The sequence below is a fragment of the Micropterus salmoides genome, unplaced genomic scaffold (assembly GCF_014851395.1).
Source record: "Micropterus salmoides isolate LMB-PRFRI ecotype aquatic unplaced genomic scaffold, ASM1485139v1 Ms_hic_scaffold_15, whole genome shotgun sequence".
NCBI lineage: Eukaryota > Metazoa > Chordata > Actinopteri > Centrarchiformes > Centrarchidae > Micropterus > Micropterus salmoides.
Genome location: NW_024040596.1, coordinates 28,559,002 through 28,579,291, shown reverse-complemented (window position 1 = coordinate 28,579,291; position 20,290 = coordinate 28,559,002). Strand labels below are relative to the sequence as shown.

General features: G+C 40.7%; 1 protein-coding gene across 1 annotated transcript; it reads right to left on the bottom strand.

The window, feature by feature from the left end:
* Window positions 1-18,638: 18,638 nt before the first annotated feature.
* Window positions 18,639-19,780, bottom strand: LOC119903560 (trace amine-associated receptor 13c-like). Its single transcript, XM_038719813.1, has 2 exons — window positions 19,542-19,780; window positions 18,639-19,455 (listed from the first exon to the last, which is right to left on the bottom strand). The coding sequence occupies exons 1-2, from the start codon at window positions 19,778-19,780 to the stop codon at window positions 18,639-18,641; spliced, it is 1,056 nt and encodes a 351-aa protein (XP_038575741.1).
* Window positions 19,781-20,290: the final 510 nt, after the last annotated feature.

Genomic DNA, 20,290 nt, shown 5'->3' with positions numbered 1-20,290 from the left:
AGAGAAAAGGGACAGAGGTGTAGAGAAAATGGCAAAAGAGGCAAAGATAACAGAAAAATTAATATCAGAAGTCAACACACCCTTCTCACATACGGAGTCAGCAAAAAGACCTCCACCTTACAAGGAGGAAGCGGAGTTTAAGGATGTCTATCCTCAGCTTCCAGTGATCATTCAGGAGGGTGATTATTGCATCAGAGATGAAGAGGAACGAATCATAGAGAGAGGACAAGCAGAAACAACTATAAAGATGACACTAAGCTCCAAAAGTAAAAAGAAAATGACACGTTTGGAAACTAAGGGTAGAGCGAGACTTAGGAGAATGGAAGATGATGATGAACAGAGTGATGTAGAAGAGATCATGGGTAGATATGATCCTGTGATCAGACGGAGGCTGGCCAGAGTGGAAAGAAGGGGTGATGAAAGTTGGAAGAAGAAGGATACAGGAGATCAGATCTCCAATGAAAGTGAAGATGGAGACAGCGATGAAGAGTGGGAGATTAAAGGTGCTTCATGTTCAAGGGGATTTTATCCTACAATGACTACTGAAGAAATAGAAAAAGACATGGATCGATGCATATCATGCTTGGAGAAGTCGACTTATCCAGAAGAAATAAGAGAATTGGAAGAACATCTCGAGAAGCTGACAATACATAGGGAGAAAATGAAGAAAAAAGGGTCCCAAAAATTTGGAGAAGAAGTATGTATTACGCCCAAGGAAAGGGAGCACAAGTAAGAAGATGCTGCCAGTGATAATCCGAGGACAGAATCTGGAGTATAAGCCTTTGCAGAATACTGATATGAAACTACAGATGGGGTTGCCCCCACCAGTAAGGAGCAAACTGGCAGAGGTGATTGGACTTGGAAGCATGGCAAAAGGAGTCTATACAGATCATATAGCCCATCAAGTGGATCTATATAAGAAAAAGGAACATGATCAGAAAGAACAGGACCAAGTGACTCTCAGGAAACTCAATCAAATACAACTGGTGGGAAATAAGAAGAAGGAGAAGAAACAGGCTTTGGTTATGCAGGATCATTGATTACCAAAGCAACAATCACCACCACAGCTTCAGTCAAGCCAGGAACAACCGCAATTGCCCCAACCACCACTAGTGGTTCCAGTTGTTTCATATCCACAGCCAGTTTATGGACAGATGCAGAATTGGAGAGGAAGAGGACGAGGAAGCTCAAGAAGAGGAGGATTTAATCCATACTTTCAGCAATCTCCAGAAGTGTGTTACAATTGTGGACAGGTTGGTCACTTTGTCCGTGAGTGCAATAGCTCAGGAGGAAATTTCAGAGGAGGAAATTTCAGAGGAGGATTCAGGGACCAGTCAAGGTCGCTTGGAGGACTGGTGAACCCTCACAGGGGCCCAGAGCCAGGATTCTAGAGGTGCCCAGAAAATCCGAAAGGGGGGTGTCAGCTGGTAGCATCAGGGCCGGAAAGAGATCCAACAATTGAGGTGAAAGTAAATAACCAACCATAGGAAGTAATGGCGGATAGCGGAGCGGCTTTCACCTGTGTTCGGCCTGAAGATGCTACACATCTTCCTATGTCCAATCAACTGATTCGGACAAGGGGGTTTGAGGGAGTGAAGCAGCTGATTTCTCTCACGGAACCAATTGAGCTCTGCTATAAAAATCAGAAAACTACAATACCCATATTGGTATCAGAACATACACCTATTGCTCTATTGGGAAGAGATGCTTTGTGTAGATTGAACTGCACAATAAAATGTACACCAGATGGCTGTCTGATAGAAGTGCCAAAAGAAATGGTCCACCAACTATTGATGACAACAGAGATGGTGTACTCTGCAGTATTTTGGATTGGAAATCTCAGTGCAGATTTCTTGGAGCCGGCTAAGATATGGGAGAAATTCATTGTGGCGAACATGCCAGATGCAAAACTTCCAGAATATCCATTCCATTGTACGCTCAAGTATTTCAAGAATGCTGCCCAATCAAACCCAGAGGAATGGTTGGCTCATCAACCAAAGGGAATTCAACTAAGCTCATGTTGTATAATTTTGGGACCACAAGGAGCAGCTATGAAGGTAAACACTGATGATTATTTGGAGAAAGAATTCAAAATTGAGAAGAGTGTGCCACATGTGACTTTGTTGGTTTCTGAAGACTATGAGCAGAAACACATAGGGGAAATGATGACAGAAGCAGAGGAAGCTGTTTTGTACCAATGAAAGAGAATTTGGCAATTTGGAGGAGTACAGATCAGCGATTTGTCAAAATCATGATTTCAGCTAAAGGACAGGGACAGCCACAAGCTGTACGGATGACACATGAATCTATTTGTAGTGCCAAGATGGACTCAGATTCTATGAAAGAGGAGATGTTGCGACAAGTTCCAGAATGTTTGTGGTCTCAACACAGTACCGATATTGGACTTGTGAAGTCAGCCGAACCAGTGAAAGTAGAACTTTGACCAGGAGCTAGACCTCCTTGGAAGTATCAGTATCCATTGAAGGATGAAGCAATTCAAGGAATCGAACCACAAATTGAAGGACTTTTGAAAGTAGGTGCTTTGAAGATGACAACAAATCCTCAGAGTAACACGCCTTTGTTGCCTGTGAAGAAACCTGATGAGACTTATCGTATGGTTCATGATTTGAGAGCAGTAAATGAAGTGGTAACTGATTTTCCAGCAGAAGTTCCGGATCCACATACTTTGTTAGCCCAAATTCCTCCTGATGCAACACATTTCATGGTGTTAGATTTGTGTGGTGCATTTTTTAGTGTTCCTCTTAGTGTAGAGAGTCAGGGTTTATTTGGATTGACAAATAAAGGACAGTTCTATGAGTATGAGAGATTGAAGGATTTAAACATAGTCTTTTTAACAAAGTATTGAAAGATGATTTGGTGGGGATAGATCAGATATTGCAGAGTACTGTGATTCAATATGTCGACGATATTATTATCTGTTCACAAGATGAAGAAACATGTCACAAAGACTCAATTAAATTGCTACAAATATTGGCAGAAAAGGGGCATAAGGCCTCACAAAAGAAGTTGCAATATTGCCAGGAGAAGGTTGTATATTTGGGTCAGACAATAACGCATGGACAGAGAAGCATTTCTGATTGTCAATTGGAGGCTATTCGTAAGGCTCCAAAGCCCAGAACTGCCAGAGAGATGTTATTCTTCAGCATGGGTTGAGGATTATTCTAGTTTGATGGGACCTTTGAGAGCTATGGTTAAGGATACTGGGAACGCTCAACTTCACAGCAATCTGACCTGGACACAGGAAGGCCTTGTGGCATTTGAAACAATCAAACAGAGGTTACAGGAGGCGCCAGCGCTCACACTACCAGACTACTCTAAGAATTTCTTGTTGTATGTGTCTAATTCCACTGGAGGTAAATATGCATGTGCAGTCCTTTGTCAGCCGACGGGTACAGGGTCAAATCCTCAACCTATTTCCTATTATTCGACTGCATATACAGAAGTAGAATTAGGGCTACCACTCTGCTACAGAGCAATGGTGGGAGTTTATTTAATGTATGACAAAGCATCATCTGTTATGAGGGGTTACCCAGTGACAATTCTTACCCATCATAGTCTCAGGAATCTACTGAACTAGGGGAAAATACACATTGACTATGCCAAGGCTTAGAGACTATTATAGGCTCTTAGAGCAGGAGGATGTCACCCTGGTAAGGTGTGATACGGTAAATCCAGCCGAGAATTTGCCAACGTCAGAGGATGGTGAGCCACATGATTGTGTTCAAGAGGCAGAGAAATACTCAAGGCTTAGATCAGACTTGCAAGCCCTTCCACTACGTTAGGCAGACCTGTAGTATTGGACTGATGGGTCTTATTATCGTGTGGGAGATAAATTGTGTGCTGGCTATGCAGTAGTAAAAGCTCAAGGAACGGGATTTGTTGTTGAAAAAGCTGAAGTAATACCACAGCCTGCGTCTGCACAGCTTGCAGAACTTGTGGGGCTAACAGAAGAGTGTTTGTTAGCAGACGGGCAGCGAGTGACAATATATACTGATTCGGCATATGCACATAATGTATGTCATTTGTTTTGAGCAGTGTGGAAAGGTCGGGGGTTTAAGAAAACGGATGGTTCTCCGATACAACATCACGCACAAATAATAAAACTGTTGCATGCTATGATGAGGCCTAAAGAGAAAGCGATAGCTAAGTGTGCAGCTCATAAAACAGATGTGTCAAGAGTGACACAAGGGAACAAAGCTGCTGATGAAGCTGCAAAAGCTGTCAGAGGAGCTGACAAATTGGGCAAGGTTTTTTTGGGTCACTCATGGGGTGGACTTGGAAGACAGAATTACGCTTAAGGAAGTGATTTTGTTTGTTTGTTTGTTTATTTATTTATTACAGGGACAGTGCATATTCATAAACATTTCTGTCAATATGCCAGAATTAGCCTAAAGGCTATTTTTCATCTGCAGTCCCTAGACAGATGTTAAGAGTCACCCTAAAAAAGATTACATAGTACATAGCACTAAAAAATTAAGATACATTTAGTAAAATATCTATTATATTAGAATATACAATCTAAACACATCAAAACAACAATCGGACAAACATCACGTAAAAACATGACACACACATAAGGAAAAAAAAAGTCAACAGTGTGCGTTAAAAGCATGTGTAGTAATAGGTTAATGTTGACAGCTCTGATGATCAATAAGCCATTTCCTTAACTGAATCTTAAATGAACTATACGTGTTTATATTTCTGATAATTATGGGGGTGAGGTTCCACTCAGCAGCAGCTAGAACAGAAAAAGCAGTATGACCAAATACACTTTTCCTAAAGGGAATGATACAATCTCCCCTAGCTGCACCTCTGGTCCTGCAGGAATCAGCTGTTCGGGTATTGACAAACTGTTGGAGGGGAGGGGAAGATAAACCATGAATAATTTTATAAATAAGACATAGATTTGAGTATTTAACCATATTATCCCAACTGGGCAATCTATATTTTTGTAATATTGGACAGTGATGAGAAATACATGGTTTCTTATCCAGAGTTTTAACAGTTCGTTTGTAAAGTGATTGCAGAGGTTTCAAAGATGTAATACTAGCTTGTGCCCAAATGGGTAGACAGTAAGTGATGTGTGAGAAAATCATATGAAACGAGAAAAAGAAAAACTGACCATGATGGATTGCTCTATCGCATCATCAAGCAATCTTGTGGTGAAGAGGCCATCCAACTCGTCCTGCCCAAACAGTACCACGACTTTGTACTGAAATCTGTTCACAATGAGTTTGGACACCTTGGCAATGAAAGAACCACTGACCTAATTTGTAAGAGGTTCTTCTGGCCGAAAATGTCACGAGATGTGGAGCAACAAATCTAAAACTGCGGCAAATGTAGACTTCCTCTCCATGGAGATTCCAGAGGTATGGGAAATGTATTAGTGATCACTAATCATTTTACACGCTATGCCCAGTCGTTCCCAACCAAGAACCAAACAGCTCAAACTGTGGCCAAGACCCTAGCTGATAAATATTTCATCCACTATGGTCTACCAGCTCGCATCCATTCTGATCAGGGCCGCGATTTTGAAAGTCGCCTGATCAAAGACTTATGGGGATAAGGAAATTGTGGACTACACCTTATCATCCGCAAGGAAACCCACAGCCTGAGAGGTTTAACCGCACGTTACTCTCTATGCTGGGCACTCTTAGCGCAGAAAAGAAAAAGGTAGTGGAGTCAACATGTCCCTTACCTGGTCCATGCCTCTAACAGCAGAATATGTGACGCTACTGGTTTTTCATCTTATTTTCTCATGTTTGGCTGAGAAGCAAGACTGCCAGTAGAACTGTGCTTTGGGACAACCCTCGACAAAACTGTGGAAAGTCATTCTCGCTATGTGTCAAAGTTAAAGGATGATCTGCATCAAGCGTAGTTGGCCTCTGAGACAGCAGATAAAGTTCATCAAAAGAACAAGAACAGTTATGACAAAAGAGCTGGTTTCCAGTCCTTAGAAGTTGGCGACAGAGTCTTACTAAAGAACTGGGGCCTGAAAGGAAAACACAAGTTGCAAAGAAGATGGAGCCCAATACCTTACAAAGTCGTAGGGAAAATGCCATATCTTCCCATCTACCAACTGAAAAAAGAAAGCAGAAGTGGAAAAGTTAAGACAGAGATCACATTCTGCATATTGGACAGCATGTGAGATTGCCAGTCTCTAACACAGACAAGAACTGTACAAAGACAAAACCTAAGTCCTTAAAGGAGCCAACAGTTTTAACTGAGCAGCAAGTGTCTCAAGATACAGACTCATCCTCAGAGTATGAGTACTGCGAACCTCCAAGACCATATTACACAAGAGAAAGAGTCCAAGAAGGTGTAAAGCATGCTCTCAGATCTCTAGACATATCAGTGACCAAGAAAATTAAAATGATGAAAAGTTGACAAGGAAAGTACAAACAAAGAACCACAAATGGAGGATGTTACAGAGCTTGGAAAGTGTACCTGAGACAACTCAAGAAGAGAGCATTCAAGAAGAGACAGACCAAGACGACGTGGACATTCAGGAGCCAACTCCATTGCTGGAGATGGACGTCAAAACGCCACAAAACTAAATACACCCCGTAACCAATTGCCTAAAACTCCAGACCTTAAGTCCAAGAGACCTGTTGAACCTGTAGTACATTTAACTTATGATTAGCTGGGAAAAGCTATGGATCAGCCAATCACAATCATTCAAAGAGGGGTTGTGATTACTATTGGACAAGGTTAATACACAGTACACATAACATGGTTTAGAGTTCTTTGGTAGTCTGTTGGGGACAGCAGTCATTTAGAGCGGGGAGGGTGTAGCCTGGATAAATAATAAGATGCATTAAAAAGTCTAGGAAGTAAAAGCTAATAAATAGATGAGTTCATATACGCATAATAGGTTAAAAAGAGTGAAATAATTTATTTAAGTTTTATTAAAAATGTTTACAATGTTTAAAAGTGTTACTGCACATTCATTTTTCATTTTATTTATGGTACATGTGAGAAGTGTATTTTCCCATGCAGGGAGAGTCTTTGAATGCAACTCAATCTTTGGAGAGACAGCGCTAAGGAGAATCTAGTGAGTTCCTGTTCGGCTGTCAACACCTATCGCTATACAGGTGCTGGTCATATAATTAAAATATCATCAAAAACTTGATTTAGTACAGTATTTCCATTCAAAAAGTGAAACTTGTATAATGTATACATTCATTCCACACAGACTGATATATTTCAAGTGTTCGTTCCTTTTAATTTTGATGATTAAAACTGACAACTAATGAAAACCCCCAAATCAGTATCCAAGAAAATTACAATATTGTGAAAAGGTTCAATATTGAAGACATCTGGTGCCACACTCTAATCAGCTAATTAACTCAAAACACCTGCAAAGGCCTTTAAATGGTCTCTCAGTCTAGTTCTGTAGGCTACACAATCATGGGGAAGACTGCTGACTTGACAGCTATCCAAAAGATGACCATTGACACCTTGCACAAGGAGGGCAAGACACAAAAGGTCATTGCTAAAGAGGCTGGCTGTTCACAGAGCTCTGTGTCCAAGCACATTAATAGAGAGGCGAAGGGAAGAAAAAGATGTGGTAGAAAAAAGTGTACAAGCAATAGGGACAACTGCACCCTGGAGAGGATTGTGAAACAAAACCCATTCAAAAATGTGGTTGAGATTCACAAAGAGTGGACTGCAGCTGGAGTCAGTGCTTCAAGAACCACCACGCACAGACGTATGCAAGACATGGGTTTCAGCTGTCGTATTCCTTGTGTCAAGCCACTCTTGAACAAGACCCAGCGTCAGAAGCGTCTCGCCTGGGCTAAAGACAAAAAGGACTGGACTGCTGCTGAGTGGTCCAAAATTATTTTCTTACTCTTTCTTTCTTATTTACTTTTTAAGTAAATTTTGCATTTCCTTTGGAAATCAAGGTCCCAGAGTCTGGAGGAAGAGAGGAGAGGCACAGAATCCACGTTGCTTGAAGTCCAGTGTAAAGTTTCCACAGTCAGTGATGGTTTGGGGTGCCATGTCATCTGCTGGTGTAGGTCCACTGTGTTTTCTGAGGTCCAGGAAGTTTTAGAGCACTTAATGCTTCCTGCTGCTGACCAACTTTATAGATATGCAGATTTCATTTTCCAACAGGACTTGGCACCTGCACACATTGCCAAAGCTACCAGTAGCTGGTTTAAGGACCATGGTATCCCTGTTCTTAATTGGCCAGCAAACTCGCCTGACCTTAACCCTATAGAAAATATATGGGGTATTGTGAAGAGGAAGATGCAATCCGCCAGACCCAACAATCCAGAAGAGCTGAAGGCCAATATCAGAGCAACATGGGCTCTCATAACACCCGAGCAGTGCCACAGACTGATCGACTCCATGCCACACCGCATTGCTGCAGTATTCAGGCAAAAGGAGCCCCAAATAAGTTCTGAGTGCTGTACATGCTCATACTTTTCATGTTCATACTTTTCAGTTGGCCAAAATTTATAAAAATCCTTTTTTTGTATTGGTCTTAAGTAATATTCTAATTTTCAGAGATACTGAATTTGGGGTTTTCATTAGTTGTCAGTTTTAATAATCACAATTAAATGAAAAACATTTGAAATATATCAGTCTGTGTGTAATGAATGGATATAATATATATATAAAAAGTTTCACTATCACGAGCTGGAGAGGAGGACTACATACAGCTCATCTTGTACATGGTACTAAGTTTTGTGTCACACGTTCCCCAGCATCAATACAGGCCTGCAACGTAGTGTTAACTTAGGATTTGCCGGCTTTAATAATCATTTCATTAAGCAATGAAACTGTGAATTTTGATTGACACACTGTGGGTGTGATTTTTTGTTTTGTACAGTGAAGAGCCTGCAATTTGTATTTAATTTGCCTTGAAACCAGAAAAACACATTGTGTTTTATTTTATTTATAATTTATTATTCCTTATTAAAGGGAGGGTTATTGTTTATACTTTATACCTTGTTTCAAGTGGTGATTGAGTACGTGCCTCATTATTCACAGATGTGTAGTGTTTAGTGCTTAACTGGAATACAGTGCAGAGATCCAAAATAATACTTAACATTTTACCTAAAATAAGTAAGTAAACAAACCCAGAGCCTACTCATTCAATTCATGAGTGCGGAAGGGCTACAACTGTTATGCCCCTGAAAATGGGGAGGAATAATCACGAGAGTGAAAAGAGATTTTCCTTAGCGAGAACTTTTACTCTAATGAGGATATTAATAGATTAATGTATTACCGTTTTTTAACATCAGTACACATTTTAACATCACAGACCATGAATTGACTATAATTATCTTATGTTCAGATTATTAATGTTTTATTTTAACTTGTCACACTCTCTCCTCCAAAATAAATGTCATCCCGACATGAAACCAAACATTTTCTGTCATATCAAACAGTCTCTTATGAACTTGACATTAGAGGTCCTCTTCTGCAAGCTGGTGCTTTAACAAAGGATGGGTCACAGTTCAAATATAGCCAACAGTCCTTCTTCACACAGTCCATATCTGTTGATTTGCCACTGTATAAATAGTCTATAAGCAGTCTGTCCACATTCTCTTGATCACTACTCCTTGGTATCAGCTCAACCTACATAAAAAGACTCCAGCTGGTCCAGAACTCAGCCGCACGACTCATCACCTGCTCCAAATCCTGGCACCACATCACTCCAGTCCTAAAACAAGTACACTGGCTTCCCATTTCTCACCAGATCACATACAAAATCCTGGTCCTTACCTACAAAGCCATACACCACCTGGCCCCTTCATACCTTACTGTCCTAATCTCCCCCTACCAACCCTCACGGTCCCTCAGATCCATCCGGTCTCATCTACGTCCAGTCCAAGCTCCGCAGTTTTGGGGACAGAGCCTTTTCCAGGGCAGCTCCCAGACTCTGGAACTCCCTCCCCCATGAAATCTGCACCTCTGAGTCCCTCACCATTTTCCAGTCCCGCCTTAAGACCCATCTCTTCACCTCTGCCAATCCCTAGCTGTTTCTTTATCTGCTCTGTAAAGCGACTTTGAGTTCGTGAAAAGTGCTATACAAATTAAATTTATTATTATTACTGTCAGTGTCAATGATCTATGTGAACAGCCTGTGAAACAGGCCATGAATTGTCTATGTTGGCAATCTGCAAGCAGTTTATAGTTCTATGCAACATGTTAATGCTGTAGATTCATGCTTGTCACAGTCCTTACATACATGATGGATGGAAGCAGTATGGGTGAAGTAGTGGCATCCAGGGGATTTATTCTAGACCAATGATTGACAGGTAACAGCTGTGATGGTGGCTGAATACTGTAGCAGGAAAGAATGCCAAGATGATCGTAGGTGATGTGTCTTGAGGGCCGTCTGTTGGCAAACAAAGCACCTCCTTGGAGTGTATACAGAGTGGTTAGGTTGCAGGTGAGGTGCACACTGAGGTTGTGTTGGTGCAGGTGCTTGGGGCTGGCTGTAGTTGTGGTAATACTGCTGCTTTGGTACAGGTGGCTGGAATCCTGACTGATGGATGGGCATATGGCTATGGCTGAAACATAGGCTGCTGTTATGTCTCTTTAATCTGAGCTATCTCTGCACTAAGGCCTTTTTAGAGAAGCGTCACCTGTCTTAAGTTCTGCTAACTCTGTTCAGGGGGTACCTTCACTTTGGCTTCATGCACATGGCTCTTTGCAAGTGGCTTTTCCTTTGACTGGACTACACTTGTAACAGGCTGTGGCGCACTAAAGCTCTTTTTGTTTCTTTTTTCTGTCTCAGTAGCACAGGCAATGTTTATCTTCTCAAGCAAAAGCTCATCTGTGGTCTCAGTGTCTAGCAGGAGGGGCTGCATGTGCTGGACTAGAGCTGGGTCATACTTGAGCCCTGATTCTGACTCTTGCGATGCAAACAGTACTTTGCCTTAGATCCAAGACTCTCATTAGAAAGCTTTGAGGGGTGCTTCTGAAGCTAGCTGCTTATAAAGCTCTGTGGCACTCTTTTCTTGGAAGTGGGACCGCAGAAAGCATCTGAGTGTGGGAAGCCTTAGGTGGGGTTCCAAGCAGCTGCGTAACCTGAACCTGGAGAGGTAGCCCCGATTACAGCGCCCCGATTACAGCGAGACGAGACCAAGACCATCAAAAAGTGGACCGGTCTCGAGTACTACAACACTTGCTTACTTGCGGACTGACAGTGCTGTGGGGTGGTGTACAAAATCCTTGACAGTGGCATTAACTGTAGCAACCTGCTCAATTCCCAATCCCTGTCTTTGATTTGCACCTCCTTGTTCCTCTGTTTCTCTAGCAGGTTCAGTCGGTGCTGTTCCGTTATCCATGCCACTGTTCATACATGCAATTTTCTCTTTCAGTAGCAACCAATCGACATTCCCTCGTCTTCCAGATCTGCTACTTCCTCTCTCTCAAGATACTTCATAATATGAGTCACCAGTGATATGCGGTTTCCTTTATGATTTCCTTTTTGATTTCCTTTAACATCTGCCCTTTGACTGCCTGATATGTTGAGAAAATCACAAACTTCCAGTAAATTGTCTTTAGTCAGGGTGTACAACTCTCTTCCTGTAGCTCTTCCAGGGTTGTCATCATGTTGATAGGACAAGGGAACCTTGACTGTGAACAAGTTGACTCTGAAGTGGATGATCTTTAATGTACTTGATGATCTCTGCCTGTCCTCAGGTGACATGTACTCAACCAGCAGCTTCGAGCTCTCCTCAAACAGCAACACTTTCCTCATTGCAGCCTTCCTGGGTTTGGTGTGGGGATTTAGCCGGCTCAGAATTCAGCAACCAGGTTGTGGCCACTGGACATCTGGACAGCAATCCCAGTGATTCCTCCAAAATGTTACGCCCCTGAAAATTGGGAGGACTAATCATGAGAGTGAAAAGAGATGTTTCCTCACCGAGAACTTTTACTCTAATGAGGAAAATACCGCAACATCCCCAGGCATGTGGCGGAGACGGAAGGTCGCTACAAGTAGCGCCATTACTAGTTTAAATACATTTCTCAGTAGCTTTGTGGTAGCGTTGCTATTTTCTGAATCAAATAGCTTTTCAGTAACAAAGCTCTTTTATTGGCCGAGTAGCGCGCTTCCGTGTGACGGTGACATCACGTACCGATAACTTGGGCTGATGTCTGCAACTTTGATGCAGGGGAATAAAGCAGACTGAGTTTACTTTCTATTGTGATTATTGTAACACCTCTTCTGAGAAGGATCAGGGTCCAGCCTGGACAGCTCTTCCTCTAGTGAGGAGGATAGTGATATTCACTGGCAGAAACTTGTTTCCATGAGATGAGATCTCTCTCTCTTTCTCACCAATTGCCAAGAATGTTTAGGTTGCAATGTTGCCAGAGCACAAATTCACTCATTCATTCATTAAGTTAGCCTACTTTATAGAAACAACAATGGTTCTCCGTTTGTTGCATGTGGAAATACATTTAGCTGCAATGATATGGCACTAAGTATGAGAGTTTGTGTGTGTCTTATTTAGCTGTCTCACGCACACACTGTTTGGAGCAGGTTTTTAGTCTTTCTTCTATTGCTACTGTGTAATGAAGTTAGTTCAATATAAACTAGGCCTTTACTGTGTGTGTGTGTGTGTGTGTGTGTGTGTGTCTATATACAGGTGCTGGTCATATAATTAGAATATCATCAAAAAGTTGATTTATTTCAGTAATTCCATTCAAAAAGGGAAAAGTGGATATTATATTAATTCATTACATTCATTTAATTGTGATGATTAAAACTGACAACTAATGAAAATCACAATTTCTGTATCTCCGAAAATTAGAATATTACTGAAGACCAATACAAAAAGAGGATTTTTAGAAGTGTTGGCCAACTGAAAAGTATGAACATGAAAAGTATGAGCATGTACAGCACTCAGTACTTAGTTGGGGCTCCTTTTGCCTGAATACTGCAGCAATGCGGCGTGGCATGGAGTCGATCAGTCTGTGGCACTGCTCGGCTGTTATGAGAGCCCATGTTGCTCTGATATTGGCCTTAAGCTCTTTTGCATTGTTGGGTCTGGCGGATCGCATCTTCCTCTTCACAATACCCCATATATTTTCTATAGGGTTAAGGTCAGGCGAGTTTGCTGGCCAATTAAGAACAGGGATACCATGGTCCTTAAACCAGCTACTGGTAGCTTTGGCAATGTGTGCAGGTGCCAAGTCCTGTTGGAAAATGAAATCTGCATCTCCATTAAGTTGGTCAGCAGCAGGAAGCATGAAGTGCTCTAAAACTTCCTGATAGACGGCTGCATTGACCTTGGACCTCAGAAAACACAGTGGACCAACACCAGCAGCACCCAAACCATCACTGACTGTGGAAACTTTACACTGGACTTCAAGCAACGTGGATTCTGTGCCTCTCCTTTCTTCCTCCAGATTCTGGGACCTTGATTTCCAAAGGAAATGCAAAATTTACTTTCATCAGAGAACATAACTTTGGACCACTCAGCAGCAGTCCAGTCCTTTTTGTCTTTAGCCCAGGCGAGACGCTTCTGACGCTGGGTCTTGTTCAAGAGTGGCTTGACACAAGGAATGCGACAGCTGAAACCCAGGTCTTGCATACGTCTGTGCGTGGTGGTTCTTGAAGCACTGACTCCAGCTGCAGTCCACTCTTTGTGAATCTCAACCACATTTTTGAATGGGTTTTGTTTCACAATCCTCTCCAGGGTGCAGTTATCCCTATTGCTTGTACACTTTTTTTCTACCACATCTTTTCCTTCCCTTCACCTCTCTATTAATGTGCTTGGACACAGAGCTCTGTGAACAGCCAGCCTCTTTAGCTTTTGTGTCTTGCCTTCCTTGTGCAAGGTGTCAATGGTCGTCTTTTGGACAGCTGTCAAGTCAGCAGTCTTCCCCATGATTGTGTAGCCTACAGAACTAGACTGAGAGACCATTTAAAGGTCTTTGCAGGTGCAGAGTGCGGCACCAGGTCTCTTCAATATTGAACCTTTTCACAATATTCTAATTTTCAGAGATACTGATTTGGGTTTTTTTATTAGTTTTCAGTTATAATCATCAAAATTAAAAGGAATAAACACTTGAAATCTATCAGTCTGTGTGGAATTAATGTATACATCATACAGGTTTCACTTTTTGAATGGAATTACTGAAATAAATCAACTTTTTGATAATATTCTAATTATATGACCAGCACTTGTGTGTGTGTGTGTGTGTGTGTATATATATTTATATAACTATAAAATAACAATTTTATATATCTATAAAATATTAAAACATTTTTAAGTAGCTTTGATGTAACTAAGCAACTTTTGCCACGTTGCTGTAGCTTAGCTTGCTACATTTCAATGGGGGGTAGCTTCTGTGTAGTGAAGCTTCATTTTATGTAGATTTGCTAGTAGCTTAGCTCACTACATTTTCCAAGAAGCTTGCCCAACACTGCAAATGACATATTCACGAACAAAATAAACAATGCAAGATAAACCACTTTTTAGCGTTTTAACCCTTTTTAAATCAGATGACATATTTTGACTATATTACCCAATTTTATGGTTTTAGGCAATTCTTATGAACTTCTGCAGATTAATGTATTACCGTTTTTTAACATCAGTACACATTTTAAAATCACAGACCAAGAATTTACCCCGCGACCCGATCCCAGATAAGAGGATGGATGGATGGAGACCATGAATTTACTGTATTTAATTATCTTATGTTCAGATTATTAATATGTTCTATTTTAACTTGTCACACAACCGCAATTGTGAAACAAAGTACCACAGGCCATCAGAGCAGGGGCGTCCCTCTCTAACTCTAGCACCTCTTATAACATCACTAACCCCTAACCTCTGCACTTCCTGGGCTCTTCTTCTTCTATCTCTACAATTCTCTTGTATTGATTTCACTATTCGTTAACTCTAACTTCTTTCTCTAGAAATTTACCCCATTGATGCTGTACATTCTCTCTAGGCCTTACTAGTATGTTTTGTCACTTTTAGATCTCTTACAGTATTGATGCTTTATTGATGCTTGTTCGTTGTTCCTCAAATGTAAGTCGCTTTGGATAAAAGCATCTGCCAAATGAGTAAATGTAAATACACAATTATATTGGAACAAAAAAATGCACAGAGGCAATAGATTTATGATATAGATTTGTCTTATCTGTTTTTTGCTTTCATGTTCATTGAGGTTTTTATATTTCTGCTTTTATCTTCTCATCAGTACACATATACATATACTTATATAGGATTATACAAGCTATAACTTCTATTTAGGATTAGTCATGCCATGCGCCATTGTTCTTTTATTGTTTTGAATCACATGGAGTCTATATTTGCTGTAAATAATAAATATATAAGATAATATAAATAAACATAAATAAATGACTTGACTTCCTTCTTTTTCATTTGACTTATGACAAGCGAGTTATGACACTATTCATTATGACACTACTCCTTGATTTAATATAAATTCCAACTGCCAGTCAATGCAAGGGAGCTGCGCATTAACTCTCAGAAAATTTATTTCAATTCTGGTATCCATGGTCTCATTCTGTCTGTTGTGGTGATCTGCCATCAAAATCGTTTCTCTCTCATTATAATGTTCAATTCACACCTCAGTCACACCTCACTTGGGGCAGAATGACTTCCACTCAGTGGGAACATTGGCTGAGGTGCTGTGGTATAGTGTATTATATGAATAGTGTATTCCAGTTAGTGGTGCTTGTTTGTTTCTGGTAGCGTTTCACGTCAGCGATAACAACTCCCGATTACACCAGTCGGAGGTCACTAATATTGTTGAGTTGTTATAAATATGTAAAGACAATATTGGGCTCCCTAGTTTTCTTTGGGCCCCAGCAAATTCTGTGCAGTGATGACATGTTTAGCTGCATGCCATCATTCAATCGCTGGCTGTCAAGGTGGTGTCCTGCGAAACGATTTGGGCTTTAAAGACAACTGGCGGACTTTCTGGGGTTATGTCTAGAAATCTGTCCACCTTTATTAGTTGAGATGAGACCAGAAGGCAAATTCGCAGTCCTGCACGCTTTTCTGCACTTCCATTAGAGAAGTTCCATCCATCCATCCATCCATCCGTCCATCCATCGTCAACCGCTTATCCTGCTTACAGGGTTGCGGGGGGCTGAAGCCATTAGAGAAGTTGCCCACCCATAACCCCATTGTGACAGTGTCTGCCCCCAACCACTTTAAATAATTTAAAAAAGTGAATTGCTTTTCATTTGAATGAATGGGGGAAGATCAGGATGGATGGGGCTGCCTCCAGGCATTTCTGAAATTCATTTTGTATCAAGGAATCAGCAATATTTTTACCCAAGCCTGAAATATGAACTGCTCAAACAATAAAGTTCCTTAACACAGATGACCACATAAGGCGCAAAACAAATCTATTAATAAATGGAAATGATGTGCGACCTTTGTTAATAATATTGACAGTGGCCTCATTGGCACAAAAAAATTATTTTCTTCACCAGTGTTTATCTCACAGAAGTGAAGCTATAACAACAAACCAGTCAGTATCTGGTGTGACCACCATTTGCCTCATGCATCAGGTTGTTGATTGTAGCCTGTGGAATGTAGGTCCATCCTCTTCAATGGCTGTGTGAAGTTGCAGTCAGGTCGAGACCCCGATGAGGATGACGAGCATGCAGATGAGCTTCCCTGAGATGGTTCCTGACAGCTTGTGCAGACCCCTTGTTACAGCAGCTGTCTGGGTGGCTGGACTCAGACGATCTTGGAGGGGAAGATGCTGGATGTGGAGTCTGCGGTTGTGAGGCCAGTTGGATGTACTGCCAAATTCTCTGAAACGCCTTTGGAGACAGCTTATGGTTGCATGCTCCCTCAAAACTTACAATTACATTACATTTCCGAGTGGCCTTCTATTATGGCCAGCCTAAGGCACACCTGTGCAATCCCCATGCATGCATGTCTGATCAGCATCTTGATATGCCACACCTGCGAGGTGGATGGATTACTCGGCAAAGGAGAAGTGCTCACTAACACAGATTTTGACAGATTTGTGAACAATGAATAAGAAATAGGCCTTTTGTGTACATAGAGAAAGTCTTAGATCTTTGAGTTCAGCTCATGATGAATGAGGGCAAAAACAAAAGTGTTGTGTTTATAATTTTGTTCAGGGTATACATATATATAATGTCATTACATGATTCTCTAATGAACTTTCTGTGAGATTATTATCATGTCATACACTTTCTACTCCATTGTTCATCAAGCAACCCATTTTACTCTGTCTATCCGGTTCCTTCATATCAGGACAAATTCAGTAATATTAATATACATGCTCATGCCTCTTCAATTAAAACACCTGGTTGTTAAGTAGAGCTGCAACGAATTGCCAATTAATTGATCAGTTGTCAACTACTAAATGAATCAGCAACTATTTTGATATGATTAACTATTTTAAATCATTTTTTAAAAAGGTCCAAATTCTCTGACTCCAGTTTCTTAAATATATTCTTGCTTCTTTGCTCATTTATGACAGTAAACGGAATATATTTGGTTTGTGAAAAAAACAAGGCTTTGGAAAAACACAGATCACCATTTTCTGACCAGTCAACTAATCGATTAATCGAGAAAATGATTGAGAGATTAATCGATAATAGAAATAATCATTAGTTGCAGCGCTACTGTTAAGTAGGTTGGAATTAGTGTCATGCACTGAAAGACACGAGTCCCTTAGTGCATGCAAACATCCATGTAATGTTTTTGTATAAATATAATGAACATTGAACATGAACATTACACATTAGATTATGCCTAAATGAGCTGAATGGTATTCCTTCATTTAGTGTGGCAGACAAAGAAAAACCCTGCCTGCCTTAAAAAGGTTAATCCCACTAAAGACTGTACAAAATGTATTGTATAGTTTTCCTTACAGTTGCCACATGTACTTGTATTTACAAGTACACTTTATCATTTTAATACTTATACCTGTTTTTGTATTTTTTAACGTTCATAAATGTATTTTTTCTAATTTTAATTTTATTTAACAACAGCCTAAAAAGGTATGAGACATTGGATTTCACTATACATGATAAGGTGTAATACTTTTGAACCCCAAAATTCATTGTATTTCTGATTTTATCTATATTTTTGTGTTTTTCTGTTGGGGGTGTGTTTTTTGTTTTGTTTCCCTCCGCCAAAAGTCTGAAGAAAGGTTTACTGAGAGAAAAGACTATTAATATGTTAATACTGAACAGAGAAATGGTGGTTATGATATAGTTTAGACTGTTCCTTCCTATAGATGAAGAGGATTTCTGCTCTGTGATCTGATTATTCAGATTTCTGAATGTTTGAACTGGGTCAGTTATTTAGCTTTTTGCATTTAAAATAAATTATAAATTGTTCTGATTAATTCATTTGAGTTTGCAGATGTGTCTATGAAAAACAATTTATATACAAAAGGAAATGTATATGTAGCACAAAGTATTGATCCAAAATTCACATTGTTTTGGACAACAGTCAGTGTGTACTCCCACCTCTCCTGTGACATTTGTAGGATATAGGAATTAAAATCCCAATGTTCAGTTTTCAGCTTCCACCAACTAGTAAATATATACATAAACCATTGTTAAGTTGTTAAATTTGTAAAGCAGATCTAATTTCATTCACACCACAGTCTCTCTACAGTATGTTGGCCTCACAGGAGCCAGGCTGCAGAATCTGAAGAGTAACAATGAGTTTAACTGATTTTCTGAACCAGGGGTAGAACATGGCATAAATCACAGGGTTTAGACATGAGTTAAAATAAAACAGATAGAGGCCAATAATAACAGAAGAAGTACTCAGCAAGCTGTCTCCTGCAAGAGACACACCATAATAAGGGAATAAACATAGTAGGAACACAACTACAAGAACCCCAAGAGTCCTGGCTGCTTTCAGCTCAGATTTCTTTGTTGTTAGAGTCACTGAATGTTGGAGTGTGACAGCTGTAATGTGAGAGCGCATGGCACGAGCCTGAGACACAGCCACTACAAACACTCTCATATACAGAACGATGATGAGAGAAACTGGAACAACAAAGGTCAAAGTAAGGTCAATTGCATTTGTAATATTGTCAGCTACAATCACACACTCTCCGTAGCAGGAATTATACCTCCCTGGTTGAATCAGGTCATCTTTTAGAACTACACTGCAGTAGAAAACCGAACAGAACCAACACAGACAAACACAGAGTTTAACTCTTCTCTCAGTGATTCTGGTGGTATAATGCAGAGGATCATGGATAGCAACATAGCGGTCAAGTGATATGAGGACCATGTTTCCTACAGAGGTAGAGGGAATACTGCATGATACACAAATATACAGATAACATATGAAGTCACCAAGAAACCAGCAGGATGTTTTCCGGAGAATTTCTACGGGCATCAGCAGGAGGCCCACGAGAAAGTCTGAGACAGCCAGAGAGAGGAGGAGGATGTTGGTGGGTGTGTGGAGCTGCCTGGAGGAAAAGACAAACGTATCATTACACACTTGTGCTAGCTAAAAGTACATATCTCATATTTCTGCTGAGAGATTAAACTCTGCCTGAAGTGGGAGACTGAGATGATGACAAGCAGGTTGAGAGCCACAGTGAGCAGAGAGATGGAGAACACAAGACTGTCCAGAAATACAGCTTTGGACCGAGGAAGTGTCGGCTTCCTGCAGGAGGTGTTGAGGAGTTGTGGAAAGCAGAGCTCTGCTCCGTCATCAACCTCCATCAGACAGAGAGAAGAGGAAAAGAGGAGCTGCAGCTCTGGCAGCTTCTGACCAGAACTCTTTATCATATAGTTGATTTATCTCTTTCTTACACTCAGTTTGTCCCTCCTCTCCTCTCGCTCTCAGTCTCTGTTGGACACTGATGTCCCTCCTCTGTTCTTCTTCTTCCTATCACCATCATCATCTTCATCACTTTCTTTCCAATCCTCCCTGTGTGTTGCTCCCTTTCTGTTGACAATCTAGTAGGGTATTTTGGTTATTAAATATCAAAGATAGGGATTAGTATTAAGTAAATTATTACCACTAAACTAATTCGTAATGATGATTAATTAAGGGGCACCAACATGGGATCCAAATGTAGCGCAATGCATTCAGGACAACTTTAATAAAAGAAACTGATATTTGCTTTGCAGTAAGTTATGTTTACCGGTACGTAACATAGATACATGGGCTAGCAGATATGGGGCACTCATGACCATTGAACATCGAGGATGGGTTGAGCGTTGGGCCAAAGGTAGCGTTCATAGGCATATGTAGTGTACACGGCTTGTGCATTTGACTCATAACAGTTTAAAATA